The sequence below is a fragment of the Centrocercus urophasianus genome, unplaced genomic scaffold, assembly GCF_019232065.1.
Source record: "Centrocercus urophasianus isolate 14NV4802_14NV808 unplaced genomic scaffold, USGS_Curo_1.0 seq_28, whole genome shotgun sequence".
NCBI lineage: Eukaryota > Metazoa > Chordata > Aves > Galliformes > Phasianidae > Centrocercus > Centrocercus urophasianus.
The window spans coordinates 9,868,588-9,891,181 of record NW_024884844.1 but is presented as its reverse complement, the minus strand read 5'-3'; the positions used below and the strand labels follow the sequence as shown (position 1 = coordinate 9,891,181).

The following is a 22,594-nucleotide window of genomic DNA, read 5'->3' as shown; positions in this document are numbered from 1 at the left end:
TATTTAAAAAAAAAAAAAAAAGTCTATCATTCATTATTTGCCTAGAAAAAGAGATTAAAGTGCATAGTCTTAGCGATTCTTCAAATAGAATATTCTAAATTTCTAACCAGTGTAGTTTTCACAGTTTTGACAGAAGAGATACCTTACACTAGCTAATGAGACAAGGTTGATAGCATGGTAGTTAAAGTGGGACCTTTCACAATCAAATTTTAATGTCGCCAAAAAATCACATCACTAGCAATTATTAAGTTAGCAGAAGATTCTCATGCAGTTTTCTGTAATATTGCTAGCAGCTGCTAAATAAGTACAGTTGTCGTTTCATTTATCTCTTGACTGTCCTTAACAAGGAATGTTAAAGAGAAACCTGAGTAAGCTTTTACCCTTACTCAGTGAATCCAATAGTGAATAAGGTCATCAAATTATGTTAATATTAAAATAATCACACTTAGAGCAGTTAGCTTTTTAAATGTCAAATAGCTGTAAATTTCAGTGTGAAATTTGAAGGAAGGGTAAGTCATAAAGATTAGAAATTATACAGTTACCAACAGTTTTCAGTATTGTAAAATGGGATGTACATCTTGATATCTGTTTGCATTTCTCATAAATGTTGTATTTATCTTTATTGCTTTCTTTCACATATAAGTGAATGAAGTGTTTCTTAGAGTTGTGATAGCAGATTCTTGTTAAAAAAGTTGCTCTTGAACTGTTAATGAGTTTAAACTTCTTACAGAATCTTGTCATTTGATTCCAGTGCAAATCAACTGAAGCAAATTAGGATGAGTGCGATGATAGTCATAATATAATGAGAAGAAATGTGATGCTGCAAGAAAAATGACTAGTTCTGAAGGTTGTTTTTATATTTTGTGTATTTCATTATACGATTTTAGCTTCAAATCCATGTGCTGCTAATGAGGGCAGAGGTCCATGTTCTCACATGTGCCTGATCAATCACAACAGAAGTGCTGCATGTGCATGTCCACATCTGATGAAACTTTCTTTAGACAAGAAAACATGTTATGGTAAGTTTTTCTCCCGACACCTGGCAATTATCTTAAGTCTTTGAACTTAGCAAATTAAAATAGTCTTAGAAATAGTCTCTGCAGAGCATTTTAATCATAATTTTAAAAAGAAGCATCTAGTTTTTGAGAAGTATTAACTTATGGTCATTATATGGAATGTTTGTACCTTTGGTATTTATTACCACAATTTATCTATTGCTTATATGTTTGATATGTTAGCAGAATTTAACAAAGACTTATATAAGGTTCATGAGAAAATTATGAGTGAAGTAACTTGAATAGCAAGAATATACTTATGAGCTTTAATCTCTATCCATTCTTCTAAGATTTTCTGAGCATCACTTTCAAGATTAAGAAAAAAGCTAGGGCTGTTTCAAAAGTAATGCCTCCTATTTTATGATGTTGGCCCATGGCATCAGAAGCAGATATTGGTGGTATGGTGGTAGAGGCTGAACTTTGTCACCAGTATACTATTTCATTTTGTTGCTGTGCCACAGATGGCAGCAGATGGGCAGTCTGACAGAACAGTGTCTGAAATGGAAGTGCATATGGAGGAAGAGTGTGTCATTGAATTTCTCTATGCGAAAAAAAACGACACCCATTGACATTCATCAATCTTTGCTGAATGTTTATGGAGATCAGAGAGTGGATGTGAGCACAGGGAGGCAGTGGATGATGGTTTCAGCAGAAACCTCAGCAGAGGTGATAGTGACGTGAAAGATAAGCCATGTTCAGGGTGGCCGTGAATAGCTATCACGCCTCTAAATAAGGAGCACTTTGACCAACTGTGCACGAATCAACTAATGGTGCTGACTATTTTGAAAAACAGTGCTTTTTAGCTGAGAACTTGCTCTACCAAATTGTGTTACTGTTCTCACTGTATCTGTTGTAGTTTCTGTGGAAATAAATAGGAGGCATTACTTTTGGAACAACCTACATAAAATGAAAAGGAAATGTTAGACATATAGCCTTGAAGAAGTGCTTTATATATATTAATAAACACTTTATTTTTCAATCCCTAGAAATGTCAAGAAATTGTGCCCACTACCTGTTATGTAAAGCATTACTTTAGTGTTGATTAATCATGTTAAGGAAACCTCGAGAAAAAAACGTTTTATTGTGTCAAGAATATTGTGGTATGAAGTTACCCTTACAGTTCATACACAGACCTTTGCTTCAATAATTTAGACTTCTGAGATAAAAAGTAGTGTTTTGTTTTTGCTTTTAATGTGTTTATTGTTTTTTTTTTTCAATTAATGATGTCTAAGCTTTAATTATTGAGCTTTGTTTTTTCCTTTTGCCTTGCCTTTTATTGTGGTATTTTTACTGAGTATTGTTTGGAAAACTTTGTTAGATGGTAGTCTGCTCCCTTGGGAAATGCCACGTATCTGTGATAATGTTCTGTGAGCGTGTTAGAATATTCAAATAATTTTTTTTATTAGGATAAGAAGTTGAATGTTAAGCTCTTCCCTTACAGCTTTGCTAGACTGTATTGATACAGTAGCATAGAACCATCTTGTCCTGTACCCAGAATTAATATATTTTCCTCTTATTTTTATGCTCTGTAATGTAATTTATTTCTCAAAGAACACTAAGTGCAGGTTTCCTGGAGATGTTAAATCATTCATACAAATTTTATTTACACATTTGCAAATGAATGACTTTTACTCTTGTTAGCAATGATGTGAAGAGCATGAGGTGATTTTTATTTTCCTATCTTCCAACAGAAAGGAAGAAATTCCTTCTTTATGCGAGACGTTCAGAAATAAGAGGAGTGGACATAGACAACCCCTATTTCAACTTCATTACAGCCTTCACTGTTCCTGACATTGATGATGTGACTGTCATAGATTTTGATGCTGTTGAGGAGCGGTTGTATTGGACTGATGTGAAAACGCAAACCATCAAGCGTGCCTTCATTAATGGCACTGGTTTAGAAACTATTATTTCAAGAGGTAAGTAACATAATGTTGAATTAAAAACAATAATGGGTAAATGTTTGTGTGTTCTAGATTTGCTGATGTATACATGTTCAAGTTCTTGTTAGATATACTTTGCACTGGCATTAAATAATGTATGTAACCAATAGGGAAAATAATTTGTTTAGAATTCTTTATTTTTTGAACAAATAATCCTATTAAAATTTTTATTTTTATTGGGATATAAGTTTTTTAAGTGGGATTAGAATTGCATCATTGTTTTACTACGTAAAGTACATAGTGAGAATTTGGGGAAAAAAACTGTCAAGAAACGTAAGGAAGCTTAATGAAACTGACTCGTGTTTCTGTTAAAATCATATTATTTTTAAACTATAATATGGCATTATTTCATAATTTCATCTCTTAATTGATGTTATCTTCTGCTGTGGAGTAATTATAATCATATTTATGAAAGGTGTAATTTATTGTAGATAAAACTTAGAAAATTACCACATTCTGACATTATAAAGACTACTTACTACGCATAAAAGATCTCATTTGCTAACAGTCACTTTTATACTTCTCATAAGATCTTAAGCTTTATAAGAGTGTACTTGTGGGACTCCTGTTGGATGAAGTCTTGTGCCACTGTTGCAAAGATACTAAAGTCATAGTTTAATCTTCTTAAGTATATGAAATCCTTGTTTTTCAGTTCTTCCAACCAAATACTAAAAATGTTGGGGATAAGTTTCAAATGGGTCAAAGTTGTGATGTTCCTAATGTAAAGTAGCCACTTAACTTTAAAAATATGTGGCGAGTCTGTAGCAACATCCATGTTAGTTTGTCAGCAGCAATAATTCTGTAAGTCAACATAGCCAAATTAAATTGATAAAGAAATATATTACAAACTGTTAACCATAATGAAATCACACTTGGCCTTCTTCCTCAAGATGCTGGACAATGTGAAGGGATGTGCCGAGGCAGAGCAGCATTTTGCTATCTAGGAGTAAAGCAGCAATTTCATACCCAGCTTCTAAGGCAGATATTATCATTTTGAATCAATATCTTGTTAAAGAAGGCTATTATATGCAAAGAGGTTGTGAAGCTATCTCATTAACCACATCTTACTCATGGTCTACTAATACGACCTACTGTCATAGGTTGGCTCCTTCCAATAATCGTGCCTTTCCTAAATGCTACAGAGCCTATTCTTGCTAGTCATTGAACTCCCATGAAAGCTGATGCACGTTTAATGTAAATTATTTGTGATAGATTCTGGATAGAGCTGTCTGTGTTGGCCAATGCAGACCTTAAAATACATTATTTCTGAAATTTTTTCATCATCTTTCCTGGCTTTGAAGTTCATAGTTAATATCGTATCTTCAATAACAACAGTAATTTCCTCCAGTGGCTCTTGATTTACTACACTTTATGCCTTAATCTGTGAATACAAGTAGATTTCTTGCAGCTTTTGTGGAGCTTCGTGTGTATTTCAAACCTAAGCTGTTTGTTGCTTCATTTCCTTCTCACTCAAATCATATAGAGGAAGTAAGTTAACATCATCAAAGCAACATTAGATATCAGCTTCACAAATAATAAAAAAAAAAAAGCATTTTCGTTGTAGCTACTGATCTGTGTACGTGCTATAGAACTATGAATGCATTCAGTATTGAGCCTGTCTGACTATAAAGAAAGGAGTAGGATTTCAAACTCCATGATAGCCTTGTTTTAGGAAGTCTCTTAATGTTCTATACATTAAGTATGACTTAAATAGTATTAAGTTTCTTATAATGTTTATATTTCTGAAGGTTGATCTTTAAACTTTCTAGTTGAATTTTAAAAAATATCTAGTAGTGAGTAATAAATTTTTAAGTAGAAAAATGCACTGCAAAAACGCAGCATCTGTCTGATAGTGATTTTTCTTGACAAAAGGATTTATGGTAATTTTTTTAGGAGAATTTAAGTGGGATTTCTTGAATCTAATGCTATTTCCATGTTATTTCAATTGTATCAAGCCAAAGAGGAAAAAACGATTATTCATTGTTGGCAATCATTTTAACAACGCATCTCCTTAGAATATTCCACACATTTGGTTTAAAACAAAGTAGGATAAGTAGTTTCTTTTTCTCAAAGACTGAGATTAGTCTAGAAAAAAATATCAATAGTATTGCTGTCAATTTTTGCAGATATTCAGAGTATCAGAGGTCTTGCAGTGGATTGGATATCACGGAACTTGTACTGGATTAGCTCAGAATTTGATGAAACACAAATTAATGTGGCACATTTAGATGGTTCCTTAAAAACCTCAATCATCCATGGAATTGATAAACCCCAGTGTCTTGCAGTTCACCCAGTAAAAGGGTAAGATATCTTTGATTTCAAAAAATAATCTGCCATAAACTTCACCCAGAGATTTCTTCATTCAGATTTTTCATTTACCCATTCTGTTTTCTTTCAAACTGGAACTAGGTTTATTCATTTAAAAGATTTTGCTGATAATTTCTCAACTGAATATTGTTTCTCCATCAAAACCTGGTTTTAATTAAATCCTATACTCATTATTTGTATATTTGGCATAATTCTAAGTTTATGAACGTGTTTTATCTGCTGTTGCATTAAAATTGCTGTGTACACAGAGCAACATTTTTAATATGTTTATTATCTTCAGTAAGCTCTATTGGACTGATGGAAACACCATTAACATGGCTAATATGGACGGCAGCAACAGCAAAATCCTCTTTCAGAATCAAAAAGATCCTGTTGGTAAGTATTATTTCTGTTTCTTAATCAAGAGTACTTTAATATAAACATTATGTTGGCATGCTTTGTCATAATGTGTCAGTGATAAGAACATGCACAAAGACATGGTAAAAAATGACATTTTTGTGTTTTTCCATTTGAGGTGTTTTGACGAATTCTAGTTGAATGGAAATTTACTGTAATGGGTCAAGTATTCTATTGTTCACTTGTAGCACTACAGCAGTTTATTTAGGCTGAAGGTGAAATAGAACCCACCGTGTCCTTCCATCTTTAGTTCGTGAGTAAAAGAGTTTAGAGAGCAAGGGTTTAATCAATTAAATCCATGTGAGAGGATTCTTTAACTAGAACTGTGGAACTTTTCTCAATGAAATCTCAAATAATGGGAAGATAACTGATATTTTTTTTAATAGAAAGGAGCAGAAGTTGAAGTGTATATTTTGTAATAATGATTAAACCTCATTTTTAAGATCTGACAATTGATACAATTAAGAATAATTAAGTTATGGCATTCTCTGGAAAACCATATCCTTTCCATGCATACTGTTTTTTGTTTTCATACAGTTAACCTTTCTTTTCAAATTTTTTTTTAAGGGAGTGAAAGAAGTTATGTCAATTGTCTCTGTGCTATATTAATGGCTTATCAAGCAAGTGTTACAAATTTTAAAGAATTTGACATTTCATAACTGAATATATTAGCAGAAAAAAAAACATTAGTGAAATAAATTTGGCATTAGAGCTAATTTGAATAAAAGATGTCTGACAACTGCTGTATGTTTGATTCAGTGTTACATCTGTGCAGCTGTAAAGACAGTTGTCTATTTATTTGGAGGAAAAAAGTGATAAAACCACTTATTATGAGATGAAGCATATCCTCATATAATAATATTTGGACAATAAGGCTGTGTGCAGCCTATTGCACTGAATGTCATGTGATCACAGGTCACAAGGTCCTGAATTGCAGTGCTTATGGTTTTTGTCATTGAATTTGTTGAGTAGCAGTAAAGCCACTGAACCAAATACATGATAGAGTGGTAAGTACTTTTTTGTTTTTCTTCTGTAAGTATATCAGTATGGTCAAAGGTTTCATGTGCAAATCCGTGTAGGTTTTGTGACATTTTTCTTCATGGACATACAGTCTCAGTGGTATAAGATGAACTATTCATGCAGTTAAACATTCTGGAAAGACTTGCAAGATCGAGGATTATGACATAAGTTTTTTACTTCACCACAGAACTGCAAATGAGGCGATATTTTCTCTGTAGTATTGGATTAATTTAACACCTTTGAGATCTCAGTTACTTGAAGTAAGTTATTCCAGATTGAAAATTCCTTTTGCGTAATGAGACCACAGAGATTCGTTTCTCCCTTCTTATAGCCAAACTGAAACTGTGCAAAGTCATAAAGTAGGTAGTATGTGAAGTGTCTATATATCTATATGCATGTAAAGGGAAAATGAAGTTAGCAAGTATCAGTGAAATATTTAATTATTAGTAGACATCTTGGCTTATTTTTATTATTAGTCAGGATGAAAATAAGATTGTTTTACGGCTGACAAAAAAAACAGATACACAGTTCTGTAGTTAAAATGAGCATTAAATTTCTAATGTTATTTTCTAAATATCCAACCACATTAAATACCTGATTGTTATCATTAGCATAAGATGTTTCCATACTAAAAGCAAGAAAACACTACTTAAGAACATTGAGTGGCCTTTTGTTTCAAACCAAGAAATCATATTTTTATTGTAAGCAAAATAAATCTCATGCAGTGCTAGTTTTGAGTATTTGGGCATCTACATGAGAGATCTAATAAGTGAATTCATCTATATGAGAAGTATAAGGCTTATGAGAGTTAAATACTATGAAAATTTTTGTTTAGTTTTCCCAAATAAAAAAAATTCAGTCTATAGAGTTCAACATGTTTTCCAATCTCTGAGTTGGAAATATGCATGTTTTCTCTCAATTTGAATTGTGTTGAAAGAAGGGGACAGTTTTATTAACATCAAGATTGCGTAGTTTAGAGTGTTTGGAATCTGGTAGTTTTGCAGTTAAGTTTTTGTCTTAACTGGAACATACTGTGTGGATCTTGATAATCCATTCTGCAGTTCAGAAACTGATATATCAATTGAAAAAGAACTAGTCACTGGAGTTTTATTAAGTTATTTGCTGTGGGAATCAGATTTAGTGCTGTACTTTGTGAGGCAAATTGTTTCATCATGGATATCTTCAGTTAAGCTGTTTGTCATAAAGCTATAAAAAAACAACCATGTATCTATTGCATTATTTTTAAGAAAACAGATATCACGCACTGTTGTATTTCTAGACAGTTTTTGAATATCTTTAATAAAACTCTAAATAAATAAACATACTGGATCACATCTGGAGCTGTATTCAAGAGGCTCCATAATTATTGGTGTAGTGGTTCTTGTTTCATTTTTTGTCTCCTTATTTGAATATCGATTGTTAATTTCTTCTTTTTTACATACAGCAGAGTCTGCAAACAAAGCATGTAGATGTAAATCAAAAGTCTTGCTGAGACTGGCCCTTGAAATTTTATTTTAGATTAAAAAAAAAGAAATTATTTCTTGAATATATGTGGACATTTAGCATGTATTTCCAAATTTTAAGCACATCACAAAATCACAGAATGGCTAGGGTAGAAGGGACCTCAAGGACCATGAATCTCCAACCCCTCTGCCACATGCAGGGCCACCAACCTCCACATTTAATACCAGACCAGGCTGCCCAGGGCTCCATCCAGTCTGCCCTCGAACAACTCCAGGGACAGGGCATCCACAACCTCTCTGGGCAGCTGTTGCAGCACCTCAACACTCTCTCTGTAAAGGAAAAACATCTCTGTAGACATTACTATTTATACATGAATTGCAAACAGACATAAACTGATAAATAATCTTTCTTAAGAATGAGATAACACTCTTATCTCCCTGGAGAATTTTAAAAAATCTTTTATTTCATTGATTGTTAATAATAACTTAACTCATACTTAAAATATACAATTTATAATATTAAACTATTTTGATATTTCTTATTTGTGAGGAAAATACCATCTGCATAATTATTCTTCTGACTTTATTTTAGCTACAGTTTAATTTTAGGAAACTCTCAGCTCACTAACATCTGATCTTCAGTCCAATCACTTGCTGCTTAATTTCATGTTAAAAGGAGAAATTGGACAATGCTTTGGGCTATTAATTGTTCCAGATTACCTTAATGCTGGAAGGATACATGTTAGAGCAGCTCAGTACTATGGCTGTTCTCTCAGAAAATTGCATTGTCGTTTTTTTTCTTTTTTTATATCCTTTATTAGTTATCAGATATACGAGCTCACCTTGATGAACAGTAGCAGTTCTTATCTAGCCAGTGATTCTGGGCTGTATGAAGCACTCTGAGTTTGTGATGCTAGGTCTTCAAGGACAATGAGCCTGTTTTCCTTACACCTCAGTCTTCTGAAGAGCAAAACATGCAGAGACATATGTCTCAGTGGTCAAATAATGAGGAGTCCTTCCGAATCAGTATTCTGCTGTGCACACAGCATTGTCATCAGGTAGCTGCTAACACAATTATTTTTTTTTCCCCACAATGCACATGATAACTTTCACTTTGACAGCACTGAGAAGGGATGTAAACCATCCACAAGAAAATGTATCGTGAAGACTGTGGTACTTAAGCAAATCACATGTTTTCATTAGTAAAACTAGGAAAATTCATGGAAAATGAAAACATATTTTTGTTTTGCGTTAGAAATAATAGAGCACTACAGAAATGAGAACTTGGATAGAGGGAGATTGATATTTCTGTCAGTTGATGCTGTGTAATTGGCATACCCATGCATAGAAATACTATTCTAATAACTAATATAGTAGAAAATCTGGGCAACATTACATTGTAATTTTTGTGTAAATAACAGTTATAACGACATCATTAGTAGATTTCTGTGCCTGAAATCAGTGAGCAATCAGGAGTTACAGGGAGTAGCAACTGCTATATGGTAGTATGGAAACCTTTGTAGCACCTTTGTAACTCAGTGGCAGGGCTCATCCACATTCTCTGGACGGTTTCCTGCACTAGGCTGAAGTACTCAAGTTCTGCTTGTCCCTACAGTATGTGGCACTACCCTTTCACTTGGATCAATGCTTATTGTGCAAGCTGAAAAGCACTTTGATGCAGGGAGATGTTGCTAGATCCATCTGGCAAAGCAACTTCATCCTTATCCTCCCTTTAGCTAGAGTTGCTTATCTTCTAACACACTTGCAGAGAGGAAGAAATCTCGATAACTTTAACGAAGATGGAAAACTGCTTTTGAAAAGCTTACAAAGTGGGAGCCTTTTGGCCTACGATGTCAAATGTGTGTAAAGGAGTAGTGGCATGATGCCAGCTCTAAGTACTGCTGCACATGGCACTGCTTCCTCCTGTCCAAATTTCTCCACAGAGAAGCAGATTACAGGGTAGAAGAGTTCTTATGCTGTGCAATTTCTAGATACTGACATTTGTAGTAAAATTCAATATTTTTTTGGCAGTTTTATGTTGAATGCTTGAGTTCTGGGAAATGTCTGCTACAGAAGCAAACTATTCTGCTATGTATTGTTACAATGCCAAGCATATTTCTCAGTGGAAAATTTGTTGCTGCAATTTCTTCAACACTTTTGAAGGATTAGAGAATCTGAAATATATTATCTTTTAATTCTTTATTTCTTTTAGAAAATTATATTCTTGCTTTATTTATTAGGGTTTTTTGCAAGTTTTTCTAAGTTTTCTTGCATCTGACTCCAAAGAGCTGATCATGAGATCAGTTCACTATGAAACCAAATGAAAATGTGCACTGTAAATTTATTGGTTACTGACATTAAGTTGTGATATTTTTATTTTTGCAGCATTTTAAGAGAACTGTATGTGTAGGGAGAGAATGGGCCTTGTAGTCCTTAAAATCTCTCTCACACACACACACAAGATTGTTTTTGTTTGTTTGTTTTTTTAAGTCTGAATGTTCATAAGTTTCAAATAAATTTTGGGGTTCTGGTTGACGTTTCCTAGTAGTTAATGACCTCTCTGAGGACTTGTGCTCTTTCAAGTATCGCATTGCCAGATGGTCCTTTCATCAGTCACCGATTCATTTCTGCAGATGTTTGGAGAAATAAAAGGCAGAAATATTTCAAGGAAAATGTTGTTTTCTCTACGAATGACCCAATTTATTTAGTTTTCTTGATTTCTTTGCGTGGATAACAATTACGTGTATACATATTTTCTTGAATACGCTATTTTATGAAAAAAGCTTAATGTTAAGTTTATTTTAGATATTAAAGCCAAAATTAAAGTTGTATACTTTAATTACAGGTTTATCAGTAGATTATGTGGAGAACAAACTTTACTGGATCAGTTCAGGAAATGGAACCATTAATAGATGCAACCTGGATGGTGGCAGTCTTGAAGTAATAGACTCAATGAAAGAAGATTTACCAAAAGCCACAGCTTTAACAATAATGGGTAAGTCCAGTGGTAATAGCAATGATTTTCAAACAATTGAATGGTAATTATGAACCAACAAAAACTTGGGGAAAAAAAAAAGAAACACATTAGTATTTTATTGTAGATGATTCTCACAGTACATGTGAAACTTTTTTTGTGAGAAAAGTTGGATTCTGAGATGTCTGCTATGTAATATTTTATGTTAAGTTGGTTGAAAAATAAGGTGGTTTTTTTTTCTACATTGCACCTTAGAAATGTTGGGATTTAATGTTTTTAAGCATTCCGAAAATTAAAAGGAAGTTATATTCAGGGCAATTTTCTTTACATTTCAGGTTGAATATATCATTGAATTTACTATAATTCTCATTAGCATCTACAGCTCTTGGACCTCACTTGAACAAGGATAGAGTGTTAAAAAAAAAAAAAAAAATGTATTCTGACTCAGAACTAGTGCTTTTATATTCTTCTGAAGATTACTAGAAATATAAATATAATCTTTCTGCTTTTTCTCTAAATGCTTTGCTTACCTTTGTTCTAATTTAATTCAAAATGATATTAATTGCTGTGGGATAGTTCTGAGAAATTCTATTGATAGCTAGATTTTTTGTTGATATAGTTGACTCATCAACTGCTAGTCTCCTTTAAAAAGTATTTCACTTAGTTGATTAACTATGCACGTGTGTGCTTTTGAAGATTACTTTAAATGATCTTCAAAGATTATACACACACTGTACGTTGTTGTATTTTAAAGCAGTAACTGCTAAAGAACTTCATTATGAAAATATTTAGTAAGTATTGGATCTTAAATGTTGTCAAAATTAGTTGGAGAGGTGATGTTTTTATATATACATTCATAAACAAAAGCAAGTTTTGTGTCAGAAGGAGTTATGAATGTTAATACGGAAAAATTGTCTTTCATTGATTAGGTTGTAATTGAAAATTAAATGAGGAGATGATCTTCAGGGAGTTTTTGGAGGTCTTTAATATGAGATGTTGTAAAGAATATTTGTTCTTAATGTCACTGAAATATCTATGCTTTCAAGTCTTTATCCGTGATCTACAGAAGATACAAGAGTGATGGTCCATCTGGGATGTAGAATAAAGAGTTTATAGCTATCATCTGAAGAAATATTTTGTGCTTGTTTACGTGAAAGTAGCTGAGTTTTTGCCAGTATGGAAAGGCAAGTAATACTGCAGCTTAGTTTTTAAGCATGAGGCCACATATGGAGTGTTGTGTCTAGGCCTGGGGCCCCCAGTACAGGAAAGAGATCAAGGTTTTGGAATGAGTCCAGAGGAAGACCACGAAATGATCGGAGAGCTGGAAATCTGTCCTACAAAAATTGGCTGCAGGAGTTGGGCTAGTTCAGTTCGGAGAAGAGAAGGCTTTAGGGAGACCTCTTTATGACCATCCAGTATTTCAAAGGAGGTTATACACTGGGAAATCAATTTTTTACATGGATAGATAGTGATATGTCAAGAGGGAACAGGTTTAAACTAAAGGAGAGCAGATTTAGATTAGATGTTGGGGGAAGCTTTTCACTGAGAGGGTGGTTAGGCATTGGTATGGGTTGCCCAGGGAGGTTATGGATACACTGTCCTTGGAGGTACATAAGGCCAGGTTGGATGGGGTCCTGGGCAACTTGATCTAGTGCTTGATCTACCAGTTGGTAACCCTGCTTGCAGCAGGGTAATTGGATCCTGATGGTCTTTGATGTCCCTTCCAACTAAAGCAATTTTATGATTCTTTGATATAGTAGGATTCCTTATTTTTGAGTGATGACAAGTCTTCCTACTTGAAACTGGTAAACATGATGTATTTGAGTTTTTCTGTTTGTTCTGCTTTCTGGTTTTGTCTTTTATTTAGAAACCAGTTGTGATAAAATGCAGCAAGACACTGAAGTATTGTAGTATACACTGCAGCTTACAGTATTGTATGCACTGATTGAAAAACATGAAGATTCCTTATTCATTTCTTTTGTATGGTTTTATGTTGTGGAAGATACTGCAGCAACACATGATGCCATTTGTTTTCCTGAAGTTCTTTACATCATATTCTTGTATGCAAGCATTGGTAGATATAAGACAAATCAAATAGTTTTTGGCATTAGGTGTTTCTCCAAGTAAAACTAGTATTTTAGACAGCTTAATTTTATTTATTTAATATATATATGATTGTGTCATATTGTTGATTTGTTTCCACTGAAAGAAGAGATGAGTTCAGTATTTTCAGAATCTAGAGTAGTCTTGCCTCGGTCACAATAAAGTGATCAGTTGTTTTTGATCATTAGTAATTTAAGATTTAAGTAATTTTCTTACTATTAGATCCTTCAGTGGTAGCATACAGATGACATGAGACGCATTCCTTCCTTGGCATGAAAAAATAATAAAAATGTTGATGGCAGAGTGACTCTCAAGTTTCCAGTTCCTTTGAAGTTAAACAAGTTATATAATTACAGAATCACAGAATCGCAAGGTTGGGAACGACCTGCAAGATCATCTAGTCCAACCATCCTCCCATTCCTGTTAGTACCACAAGCTACTAAACCATATTCACATCTCCCTCTACTTTATTTCTTCTATTTATTGTTTTTCTGCTCAAGTGTCGGTCATATTTATTTTTCCATAGACTAAGCTCCAGAATTCCTAGTCCTTTTATTTCTGCCTTTGCCTACGTATTTTGATGTATGATATTTGTACAATGAAAGTTACATTCCTATGGAAAGTAAAGCATTTTAATATGCACCAAATTACTATTTTTTCCATGACCTTAAGCATATAAAATTTAATTTATCCTTTGTATTACTAAGGTGCTGCTATAAACTCATGATGAAATTCCATTTGCAAGTCTACTTTTTCTCCAAAAGTGCATTCAGTGCATGTGAATGCAACAGCAGCTATTTTTAATTAAATCACTATTCAGAAATACACATCAATGCTTTTGTTTAGTACCTCACACTGTTGTCTTACATTTGGTCAATGGTAATTTTCTTCTGCTGCTGTGTTAAGGATTCATTTTATTTTGCTTAAATCCTGTGAAGTTTTCTTCTTATCATTTATCAGCTTTTCTGATTCACAGCCCTCTGTTTCCTGCGTAACTTTAACACCTACTACTGACACCATTTACAAGTTGATAACAAATATTTCTATCATTTTGGAAACATGCGATGTTCCTTGTGAGAGAATCTCTGATTTTACTGTGTGATACAGTGGTATACCTTTTTTCAAGATTAAGAAAATGAGAATATTTTCTGTGCTTGTGCTAAGGTTCACCTGAGTTTGAAGTATGATATTCCATATCAGATTTTTGAACTTGCAGCTGCAAAGTCATCTATCACAGATACTTGAGTGCATTTCGTATCAGCTCCTCACAGAAATATAGTTTACGTAAAACTACAAAATTAAACTAACTTAATTAGAAAACAGGAATACGATGTAGATTGTATAATGAAGATGTAATTTGTTGTGCATTGCTGATTTTTTACAATAAATACTTGTGGTAGAAACCTCAAAGGGTATGTTCTATGGTGGTGGGTGTTACTGTTTCTCTTGTCATACTTAATATAAAATATAGTAAATTCATATGCTGAATGATTCTGTGTTTAAATGCTATTTCTATTTAAATTAATGGGAAAAAAATCAGCAGTACAATGAAATCAAAAACATAACTTCTCAATGGGAATGTAGATGTTAAAACTGTATCTTTTGAACAGAATCTGTATTTAATGCAGCCTTCAGGGTGTATTATCAATCAAAACAGATAGTGATGGTATTTCATTTTTGACAGAACACTTTAGTTCATTTATTAACAAGATACCTTCATGCTACCTTTGTAATTGTGGTTAGCTGACATTAGTTGATTTTTTTCTTTTTTCCTAAACAAACTTCAAAAAGTAACACCATAATGCATTTCTAGTAACTCAGGTGGTGGGAACTGCAACTTCTCTGAAAGCAATTGTTAAATGGAAGGGGCTGCTTCAATCAGGAAACTTCAGATAGGTACACCTTAATTTTCCAAGTCATCAGTCTTCTAATTACTGTAACACCATTCATTACATTAGCATTAATATATGAAATATATCTAGGCAATTTGCCCAGTTCTAAGTACAGTACATAGTTGTCTTCCATAAATACTCAAGCTATCATTAATAAAAACTAATGGCCCATCAAATTTTGCATTTACCGTACAGCTCAAAATCTCCAAAGGACTGTCCACATTGCTAGTATAGCAATTTCTGGCATTTTAAATGGCTGTTCCCCAATATGTTGCTGCACTTTATACTAATTACCCAACCAAATGGACAAATACAACACTTGTTAATATTATAGCATAATTTCATCAAGATGATTGTAACTAATGATCGTACAACTTTCTGATTAGTATAATCAAACCAGTTTGATATTTAAAGATTTAAAATAGTTTTCTGTAATATTTTCTGAAAGCAAATTGTTGTAAGTTTAGTTGAGTGGCTGTGAGAAACCATTAACTATATTTTAAATATGGAAACAGATTAATTAAGCCTATTATTTACCTAGTAATCACAAACTAATAATCTAATGAGAACATATATATATAGAAGGAAAATGAAGAATTCTGAAATTCTGATTTAGGATTGTGGTCAAAAATAGCAGTGTAACATTATTATTATTTTTTTTGTATGAGTGTGACATGACGTGTCATCACTCATCCAGTGGTTTCTGAACAACTGAATCCTTGTTAAAGAGAACTGAGTGTTCTTTAACTCTAAGGGCATAACTGAACAGGTAAAACAAATTAATTTTGACAGATAGGCTAAGAAGTTATACCTCAAGATGCCTGTAGTTTCAAATTTTATTATTAGTATATTTAAAATATATCTTTATTTTCCAGATTTGCATTTCACTCTCTAAGGTGTTCAGATTGTCTTTTTCCTATAATTTCCCATACTGTACCCATATATCGTTAGAAAACTTGTAGGGCACCATATAAAACGTCTGTGCCAAAGAAAAATATGTGCTAGCTCAATAAGATCACACAAATAGTCGTACTAAATAGTACTTATCCAGGTGTCATGTTAACAAGAATGGAAGAAGAAGATAAAAGAATCATAATGAAGTATTTTCTTGTGACAGGTTTTGATTTGTTCTTTTTAATAGGGTGACATAAGGCATTACCCTCTCTATTCACAGTCCTGTACTCTAAGGACTAGTAGTGAATCTGTGTAGTGACATATCTTCTATTGTATCCATTGTGAAAGGAAGATAAGAAATCTATGATCTTACATGTCCAACACACTAGATGGAAGCTGTGTGGATGCTGTTGACTTGAGCAGGAACAGTCTCATCCATTGGCACAGTAAACCAAGGGACACGTTTGAACCATACAAATCATGATGCAGCAGTAGTTTGTCTCTGTACTAATAATTAAGGGAAGGAAGGATAACGTCTGTGGTAAGGAAAATCACCAGTGATTGAACTTCCTCATTGAACTCAGCATGTTATGTTTTAATCTAATTGTAAAAGAATATGCAGAGTTGATTACTTGAGGATTTTGTTCATCTATGTTCTCTACAGCGATTGTCATCAGGTCACTTTTTTGATGGTCTGTCAGGACCTTAGCCATAATTTTGGACAAAAAAGTAAAAAAAAAAAAAAAAAAAAAAAAAAAAGCCGTAAAGAATACTTCTTAAAAAGAATGCTGCAAAAATAAGAAAATTATATACATTTTGCTGCACTGTGATCTTTCCTTACTTTGTGAGTGGGTTTGGGTACATAAAGTGAATTCTGTATATACCATGTATATGCACGACAGTAAACATTGAAATTATATGATGATCCATTCTGATTTGTGCTCAGAATATTCAAATAAATATTGATATAACAATGTAAAAGCATTTAATGGAAAAGGCTGCACTAAGCTTCAAGGATAGATAATCCATTATTGTGGGTCATCTCATGTGAACAAATAACAAAAAAATTTACTATGACTTTCCATGTGCATTATGTCATACAGTTACCAGTATCTTCTCTCTCATCTGAGTTTTTTTTACTCTTGTTATAAGTTACATCATCAAGATTTTTTTGTTCTAAAGATTGACATGAGCTGTAATTTAATAGATCTATATCATAAAAAGATATTTTCCCTCATCCAATTCTAGCACCTTTGGATGCTTAAGTTGAAACATTTCCTTTAAAATTAACTTAGGTTTCACCAGAGTTCCACTTAGGTCTCCAAATCTTCATATTCAGAGTATATTCACTCTGAAGATAGTTTTGTTGTAATAAAGTTGTGAAGACTAATCAGTAAATGATCACTGTCCCTTGTTTTTGTTCAGTGCTTATATCCTTTTGTGGGAGTACAGTTACTGTAATGGTGATTGTTTTTCAGGACTGCAACTTTCATCATGAAACACTCAATTATCTGCCTATAAAAAATAATTGTCTTAAATATTTAAAACTGCAACATTGGCCACTATTTATTTAATGGGGGGGAAAAAAAATATGAATTTACTGCACAGAATTTTTTTGGAAATGCAGTGTTTCCAAAGTTTAAAGTTTTTTGATCTAAGATTTTATTTTTGGTTCATCTACAGTAATAACTTTGTCTTTCTGAAATTAAAATGCTGATGATGTTAAACTACGATTATACATACTTCTTCCATTTAATAATTTCATTTAAGATCTTTAAAATATACATAAATATTAAGAGGGAAAAAAAAGAAATGTTCATACTTTTTTCTTCATGAAGAACATTGCTTAAAGGTTGTATTTCATAGTCATTAATATTTTAAGTGTTACGAGTGAAATGCTACCTTGCTGCGAAGTAATATATTTTAGCCTAAGCACGTCCATGCATGTTCATTTCTTTTAGTTTAAAAGTGCACATGAAAAACTGAAGATTATTCTGACTTCTGGGAAAGGTAGCAGCAGAACTACATTTTTATTTGATTAATTTACCTAACAAAATATCTTTTTTATTATTATTATTACTGAAAATATAGGAGTTCATCTATGGTTGAGGAATTGTCAGAATTATAACTTCAAATTTAGAATATAAAAATCTGTAACTTTTTTTTCTGAAGTGCTAAACTACAGAGTGTTAGTCGGTCAGTCGGTCAGTGTTCGTCTTTCTGACCAAGAAATAATTTGCAATGAGGTGGAAGGAGACCATCTTACTGCTTAGGTTTTGCCCAGGAAGTAAAGACTCAGGAAGGGTGTTGTGGCATCCAAGGGAAAATGAGAGGCAGACACTGTAAAATATTTTACGGACTGTGGAAACGTACATGTAAACCTCGGATTTTGAGGCCATCACATCAAAGATCTTCACATACTTTCGAGATTTTGAAAATTAATGTGTTCAGGGATTGAAATCAGAACATTGGCTATGGTCTCTGTGCCACTGTTAGGCTATTAGCTTTTTACAGGTTGATATAAGAGATGCCAAAAATTATATTCTGATATGTTGGTATAAAAAGCCGCTTTTCAATTTTTCCACTAATTAATGTCTGTTGATTATAACTTGTTTTTTGAAAGCTTAAAAGCATTAAAAGAAATAAAGTTCATTCTTAAAAAAAATTAAAAATTCCTCCTCTGAGTAAAATCAGTAGAACCTGCATTCATAGGTAGGCATTTTGATTTAGTAGAAGTACTGTCAAATCAGCAGCATTTGCAGCAGAAGAGGAACCAGGGAAGACTGAGTTCCTGTCTCTTGTATCTTAAAAACTGTAGCTTGGACTTCTTTCTTCAACTTAATCTCTGTAAGGCTTCCAGTGCAAAACTCCATACCTTTTATCCTAAAACCTCAGCTCAGTTTTTTCTCCTTCTCTTCTGCACAACAAATCTGTCTACTGCAAGGATCTTTCCCCCCATTCCCAAATCCAAAATTTGCAATCACTGTACCCTGTTTCCCACTCACAGCTTTTAAATATCTCCAGTTGGTTTTATTCCACTCCATTTTCCATCTTTTCTGTGTTAAGACAAAGTATGTGCTGTTGCCTCTCTGGAGCTACACGTAAAGTGATAGGCTGGCCAGCAAAAGTGCTGCTTGGCTATTTGGCTGCCAGAGAAGAAGAGGTCTTCAATCATTCAGCTATTCTGCAAAATTACTGGGGTTCAAGCAGACAAGATTTTGTACAAAATTTCTTGTGAGCTTGTCAAGAAAATAGGAAGTGTGTGTTCTTAGTTGTTCTTCAAAAGTAAATCTGTACTTCGATAAAGATTACGTTAGTTCTGTGCATTTACATAGTCTCCCCTCCTCCCCCTCCAAGTATTTTAGTTATTAGCAACTAGCAGAAATGCATAATGTCTTCATTGTGAAAATTGGAAATCAGGATGTTGATGTTCCTAAAGTACCTGGTAGAAATAGCTAGCAGCGTTTTGCATTGTTTTTGTTTGTCCAGAGCTAGAAACATCCAGAAGTTCTTCACTGAAATAATGCATTTATGGAATGTCTGAAGGATGACATTAAGAGTTAGCAATGGCTAAGTGTTTTCTGTATGTTTGGTGTGCTCTGTGTTTCAGTCTCACCCAGATAGAAAAGGACTGTTTTGCTTTGATTCCAACAACCATTGAGATTGATGAATAGATGGGAACAAGCTGGCTGAAATTAATTGTGATAAAAATGAAAAAAATTGTTATAAGGGAAACAACTGAAGGCCTTGGCATTGGTTAGGTAAGGAGTTCTTCATTGTGAACATTCAGTTGCAAAGATTTAGCTGAGATCTCATTTTGGAAGTTTGTTAAAGTTTGTAGTCTTAAAGTTAGTAAGCATTATTACTATTTCATTATTCTTTTGGAAATACTTGCTTTTTAGTAATGATTGTAATTTCAGTTCATACTTCATTTTCACTAGACTGAATTGCTGCCATGTAACTCATGGAAGATATTTATGTAGAAAATAATGTTTATATTAACCATCTCACCCTTATTATGTAACGCTGATGCATTTTATGTGAAATTTCAAAGACTTTTTGTTTCTCTCTTGGCGCATAGCAAGTCACAAAAATATGTCATGCTCAATTTCAGTAGCCTGATTCTGAGGTTGTGGTAGTCTCAGATGTGATACAAGGGTGAGAATTTCTTGGGCATCCCTAGTTCATGACACTGGACTAGTCCCTGCCATGAGACTATCCATTGTCACTCCAATGTCATCTTCAAAACACTGAGTGGAGGTTACTGTTGTAGAACATTGTTCTAAGGTCTTGATGTCATCCTTCAGGTCTATACTAAAGCTAAGTAAGCATTTTAAATGCATATAAATATAAAGAAATAGCAGAAGACTGAAGGACGTTTCTAGACTTCTGATTTCATCTCCTTTCAGTCTTTACTGTCTTCCATGCCTTAGCAACAGGGAATGCAGTTTTTGTATGAGAGCATCCGAGAAGGTTTTCAGAAGTGTATTTTTCATACTCTATTTTCATTACTTTCTCGTACTCTATTCCTTGCCAAGTCATCTTAAAGTTTACAATATATTGCTTTATTTAATACTTTTCACTTTGTCCTTGTTGTAACTTCATAGACCTCTTGTATTTGTGCATGGATCTTGAAATATTCAAAACTGGATAGAAATACTGCCCACTAGTGGTTTGATGTAAAGTACTGTAGCTTACTACTGTGAGGAAATGATAAACCATTAACACTAGTGTGGGTTTTTGTTTTTGTTAGGTGAAAAAAGACTAGCTCATTAACTGCAGAGGCTGTTACGTGAATTCCAACAGACAATGAGTCTGTTTCAAAGTTGTATGATAAAAAATGGCACTGACAGATGTTCTATGTTTCTGAACAAAACTAATGCTTATATTTAAATGATTGTTCACAATAACGTTTTCCCAAAGTGATGCAAGTGAAATGGAGATAATATACTTCTCCTGTGTACATTTCAGTTTTTTGACATTCTTTTAAATAGCTATTTAATCTATAATCTAATAATCTATTTCAATTGTTATGAAGAAGATTTTTTTTTTCAGTAATATGGTATTTGTGTTTTTATTTTTAATGAAAATTCATATTCCATAGTAACCAATGTGGGTACAAGAAAGTGATCAAATGTAGTTTGTAGCCTGATTTCACTTAGAATCCTGTCTGAATTTCAGGGAAATCTTCACGACTCGAGTTTGCTTTTTTCTATTATTTTAATATTATGTTAAATTATAATGATCTATTTTATTATTGATATCAGTGTAAAGTTGGTGATTTCAATCCTTAAGACAGTAACAAGATTCTTAATGATTTTTATGATAATTTTCATACTTAATAATTTGAACATTCAAGTCAGTGAAAACTTGAAACTTGAGTTCTTGTTTTCTTCACATACGTATGCATATAGAAAGGTTTGTGTACAAATCATGTCTTGCAGTAGTACTGAATGTGTTTTGTAATGTTTTCTAATTTTCAGTTATAAATTGGATATAACTCTCATCTTTCTTACATGTGATCTGAGCTCAAAAAATTTTTCCTACTTAGTTTTCAAATATGTGTAATTCATAATGATCTCTCCTCTTAATTTTCAAAACTTGAATTTTTTACAGATAAAAAACTTTGGTGGGCAGACCAGAATTTAGCTCAGATTGGAACTTGTAACAAACGAGATGGAAGAAACCCAACTATCCTGCGAAACAAGACTTCAGGTGTTGTGCATATGAAAGTATATGATAAGGCAGCACAGCAAGGTAAATTTTAAAATTTTTAACCAGCTGTTAAGTTGTCTAGTATCTTTTCCCATGTTATTTTCCAAACGTTCTTAGAATAAAAAAAAAATTGTCATTGTAATTCAATTATGAAATACCATAAAATGTTTTAGTATTGAATCCATTATTGATTTAAGATAATTGATTATGTCTCCCTGTGTAATTTAATTTGTTAGATACTTTATAGTTTACACTGTTGTGATAGCTGGAGTTCTATGAAGAGTCCAGGTTTAAATTTTTTGCCAAAAATTAGCATTGATACATGCACCTCATCTTGAATTATTGAAAGTTTAAATAAATATTATTTAAATAAATGAAGTCATTAACATTCTACGTTACTGCCTTTAAGGTCTTTTAATGCATTTAAATTGACAGAAAATGCAGCAGAAAAATGGGGGAATATTACTAATACTGCTGAAACTTAATTGGCAAAGTGGGAATTGATGTAATATGAGTAAGTTTGAAGTCGTGCTGTACATTTTATGAATTTGGAGGTTATTAGAGATGAAGATATTTGGGAGGTTCTTCCTTCCCACAGAACACAGGAAAGGCTTTTGTAGCTGTTCCTCTTATTTCTCTAGAGAGTCTAGTATTTTCAGTTTTGTTGACAAAGCCACTAAAATTTTATCCAGTTTTTGCTTTTCCATTTTTTTAATGGAAGATGAATGCAAAGTGCATGGACTTCAGTACAATATTCTTGAACTTGTCAGTAATGTTTTTGCATACACAGCAGTTGCTCCCAAATCTCACA

The 22,594-nt window shown here is 33.1% G+C and overlaps 1 protein-coding gene across 1 annotated transcript in view; it reads left to right on the top strand.

Annotated features, from left to right (window-relative positions):
* The window catches only part of LRP1B (LDL receptor related protein 1B), a 440,883-nt gene that overhangs the window by 280,746 nt on the left and 137,543 nt on the right, over positions 1-22,594 (top strand). Inside the window, exons 28-33 of the mRNA XM_042827024.1 lie at positions 888-1,019; positions 2,747-2,974; positions 5,125-5,299; positions 5,607-5,701; positions 11,051-11,200; positions 21,685-21,825. Coding sequence (XP_042682958.1) covers positions 888-1,019; positions 2,747-2,974; positions 5,125-5,299; positions 5,607-5,701; positions 11,051-11,200; positions 21,685-21,825 — 921 coding nt within the window. The remainder of the gene's footprint in view (positions 1-887; positions 1,020-2,746; positions 2,975-5,124; positions 5,300-5,606; positions 5,702-11,050; positions 11,201-21,684; positions 21,826-22,594) is intronic.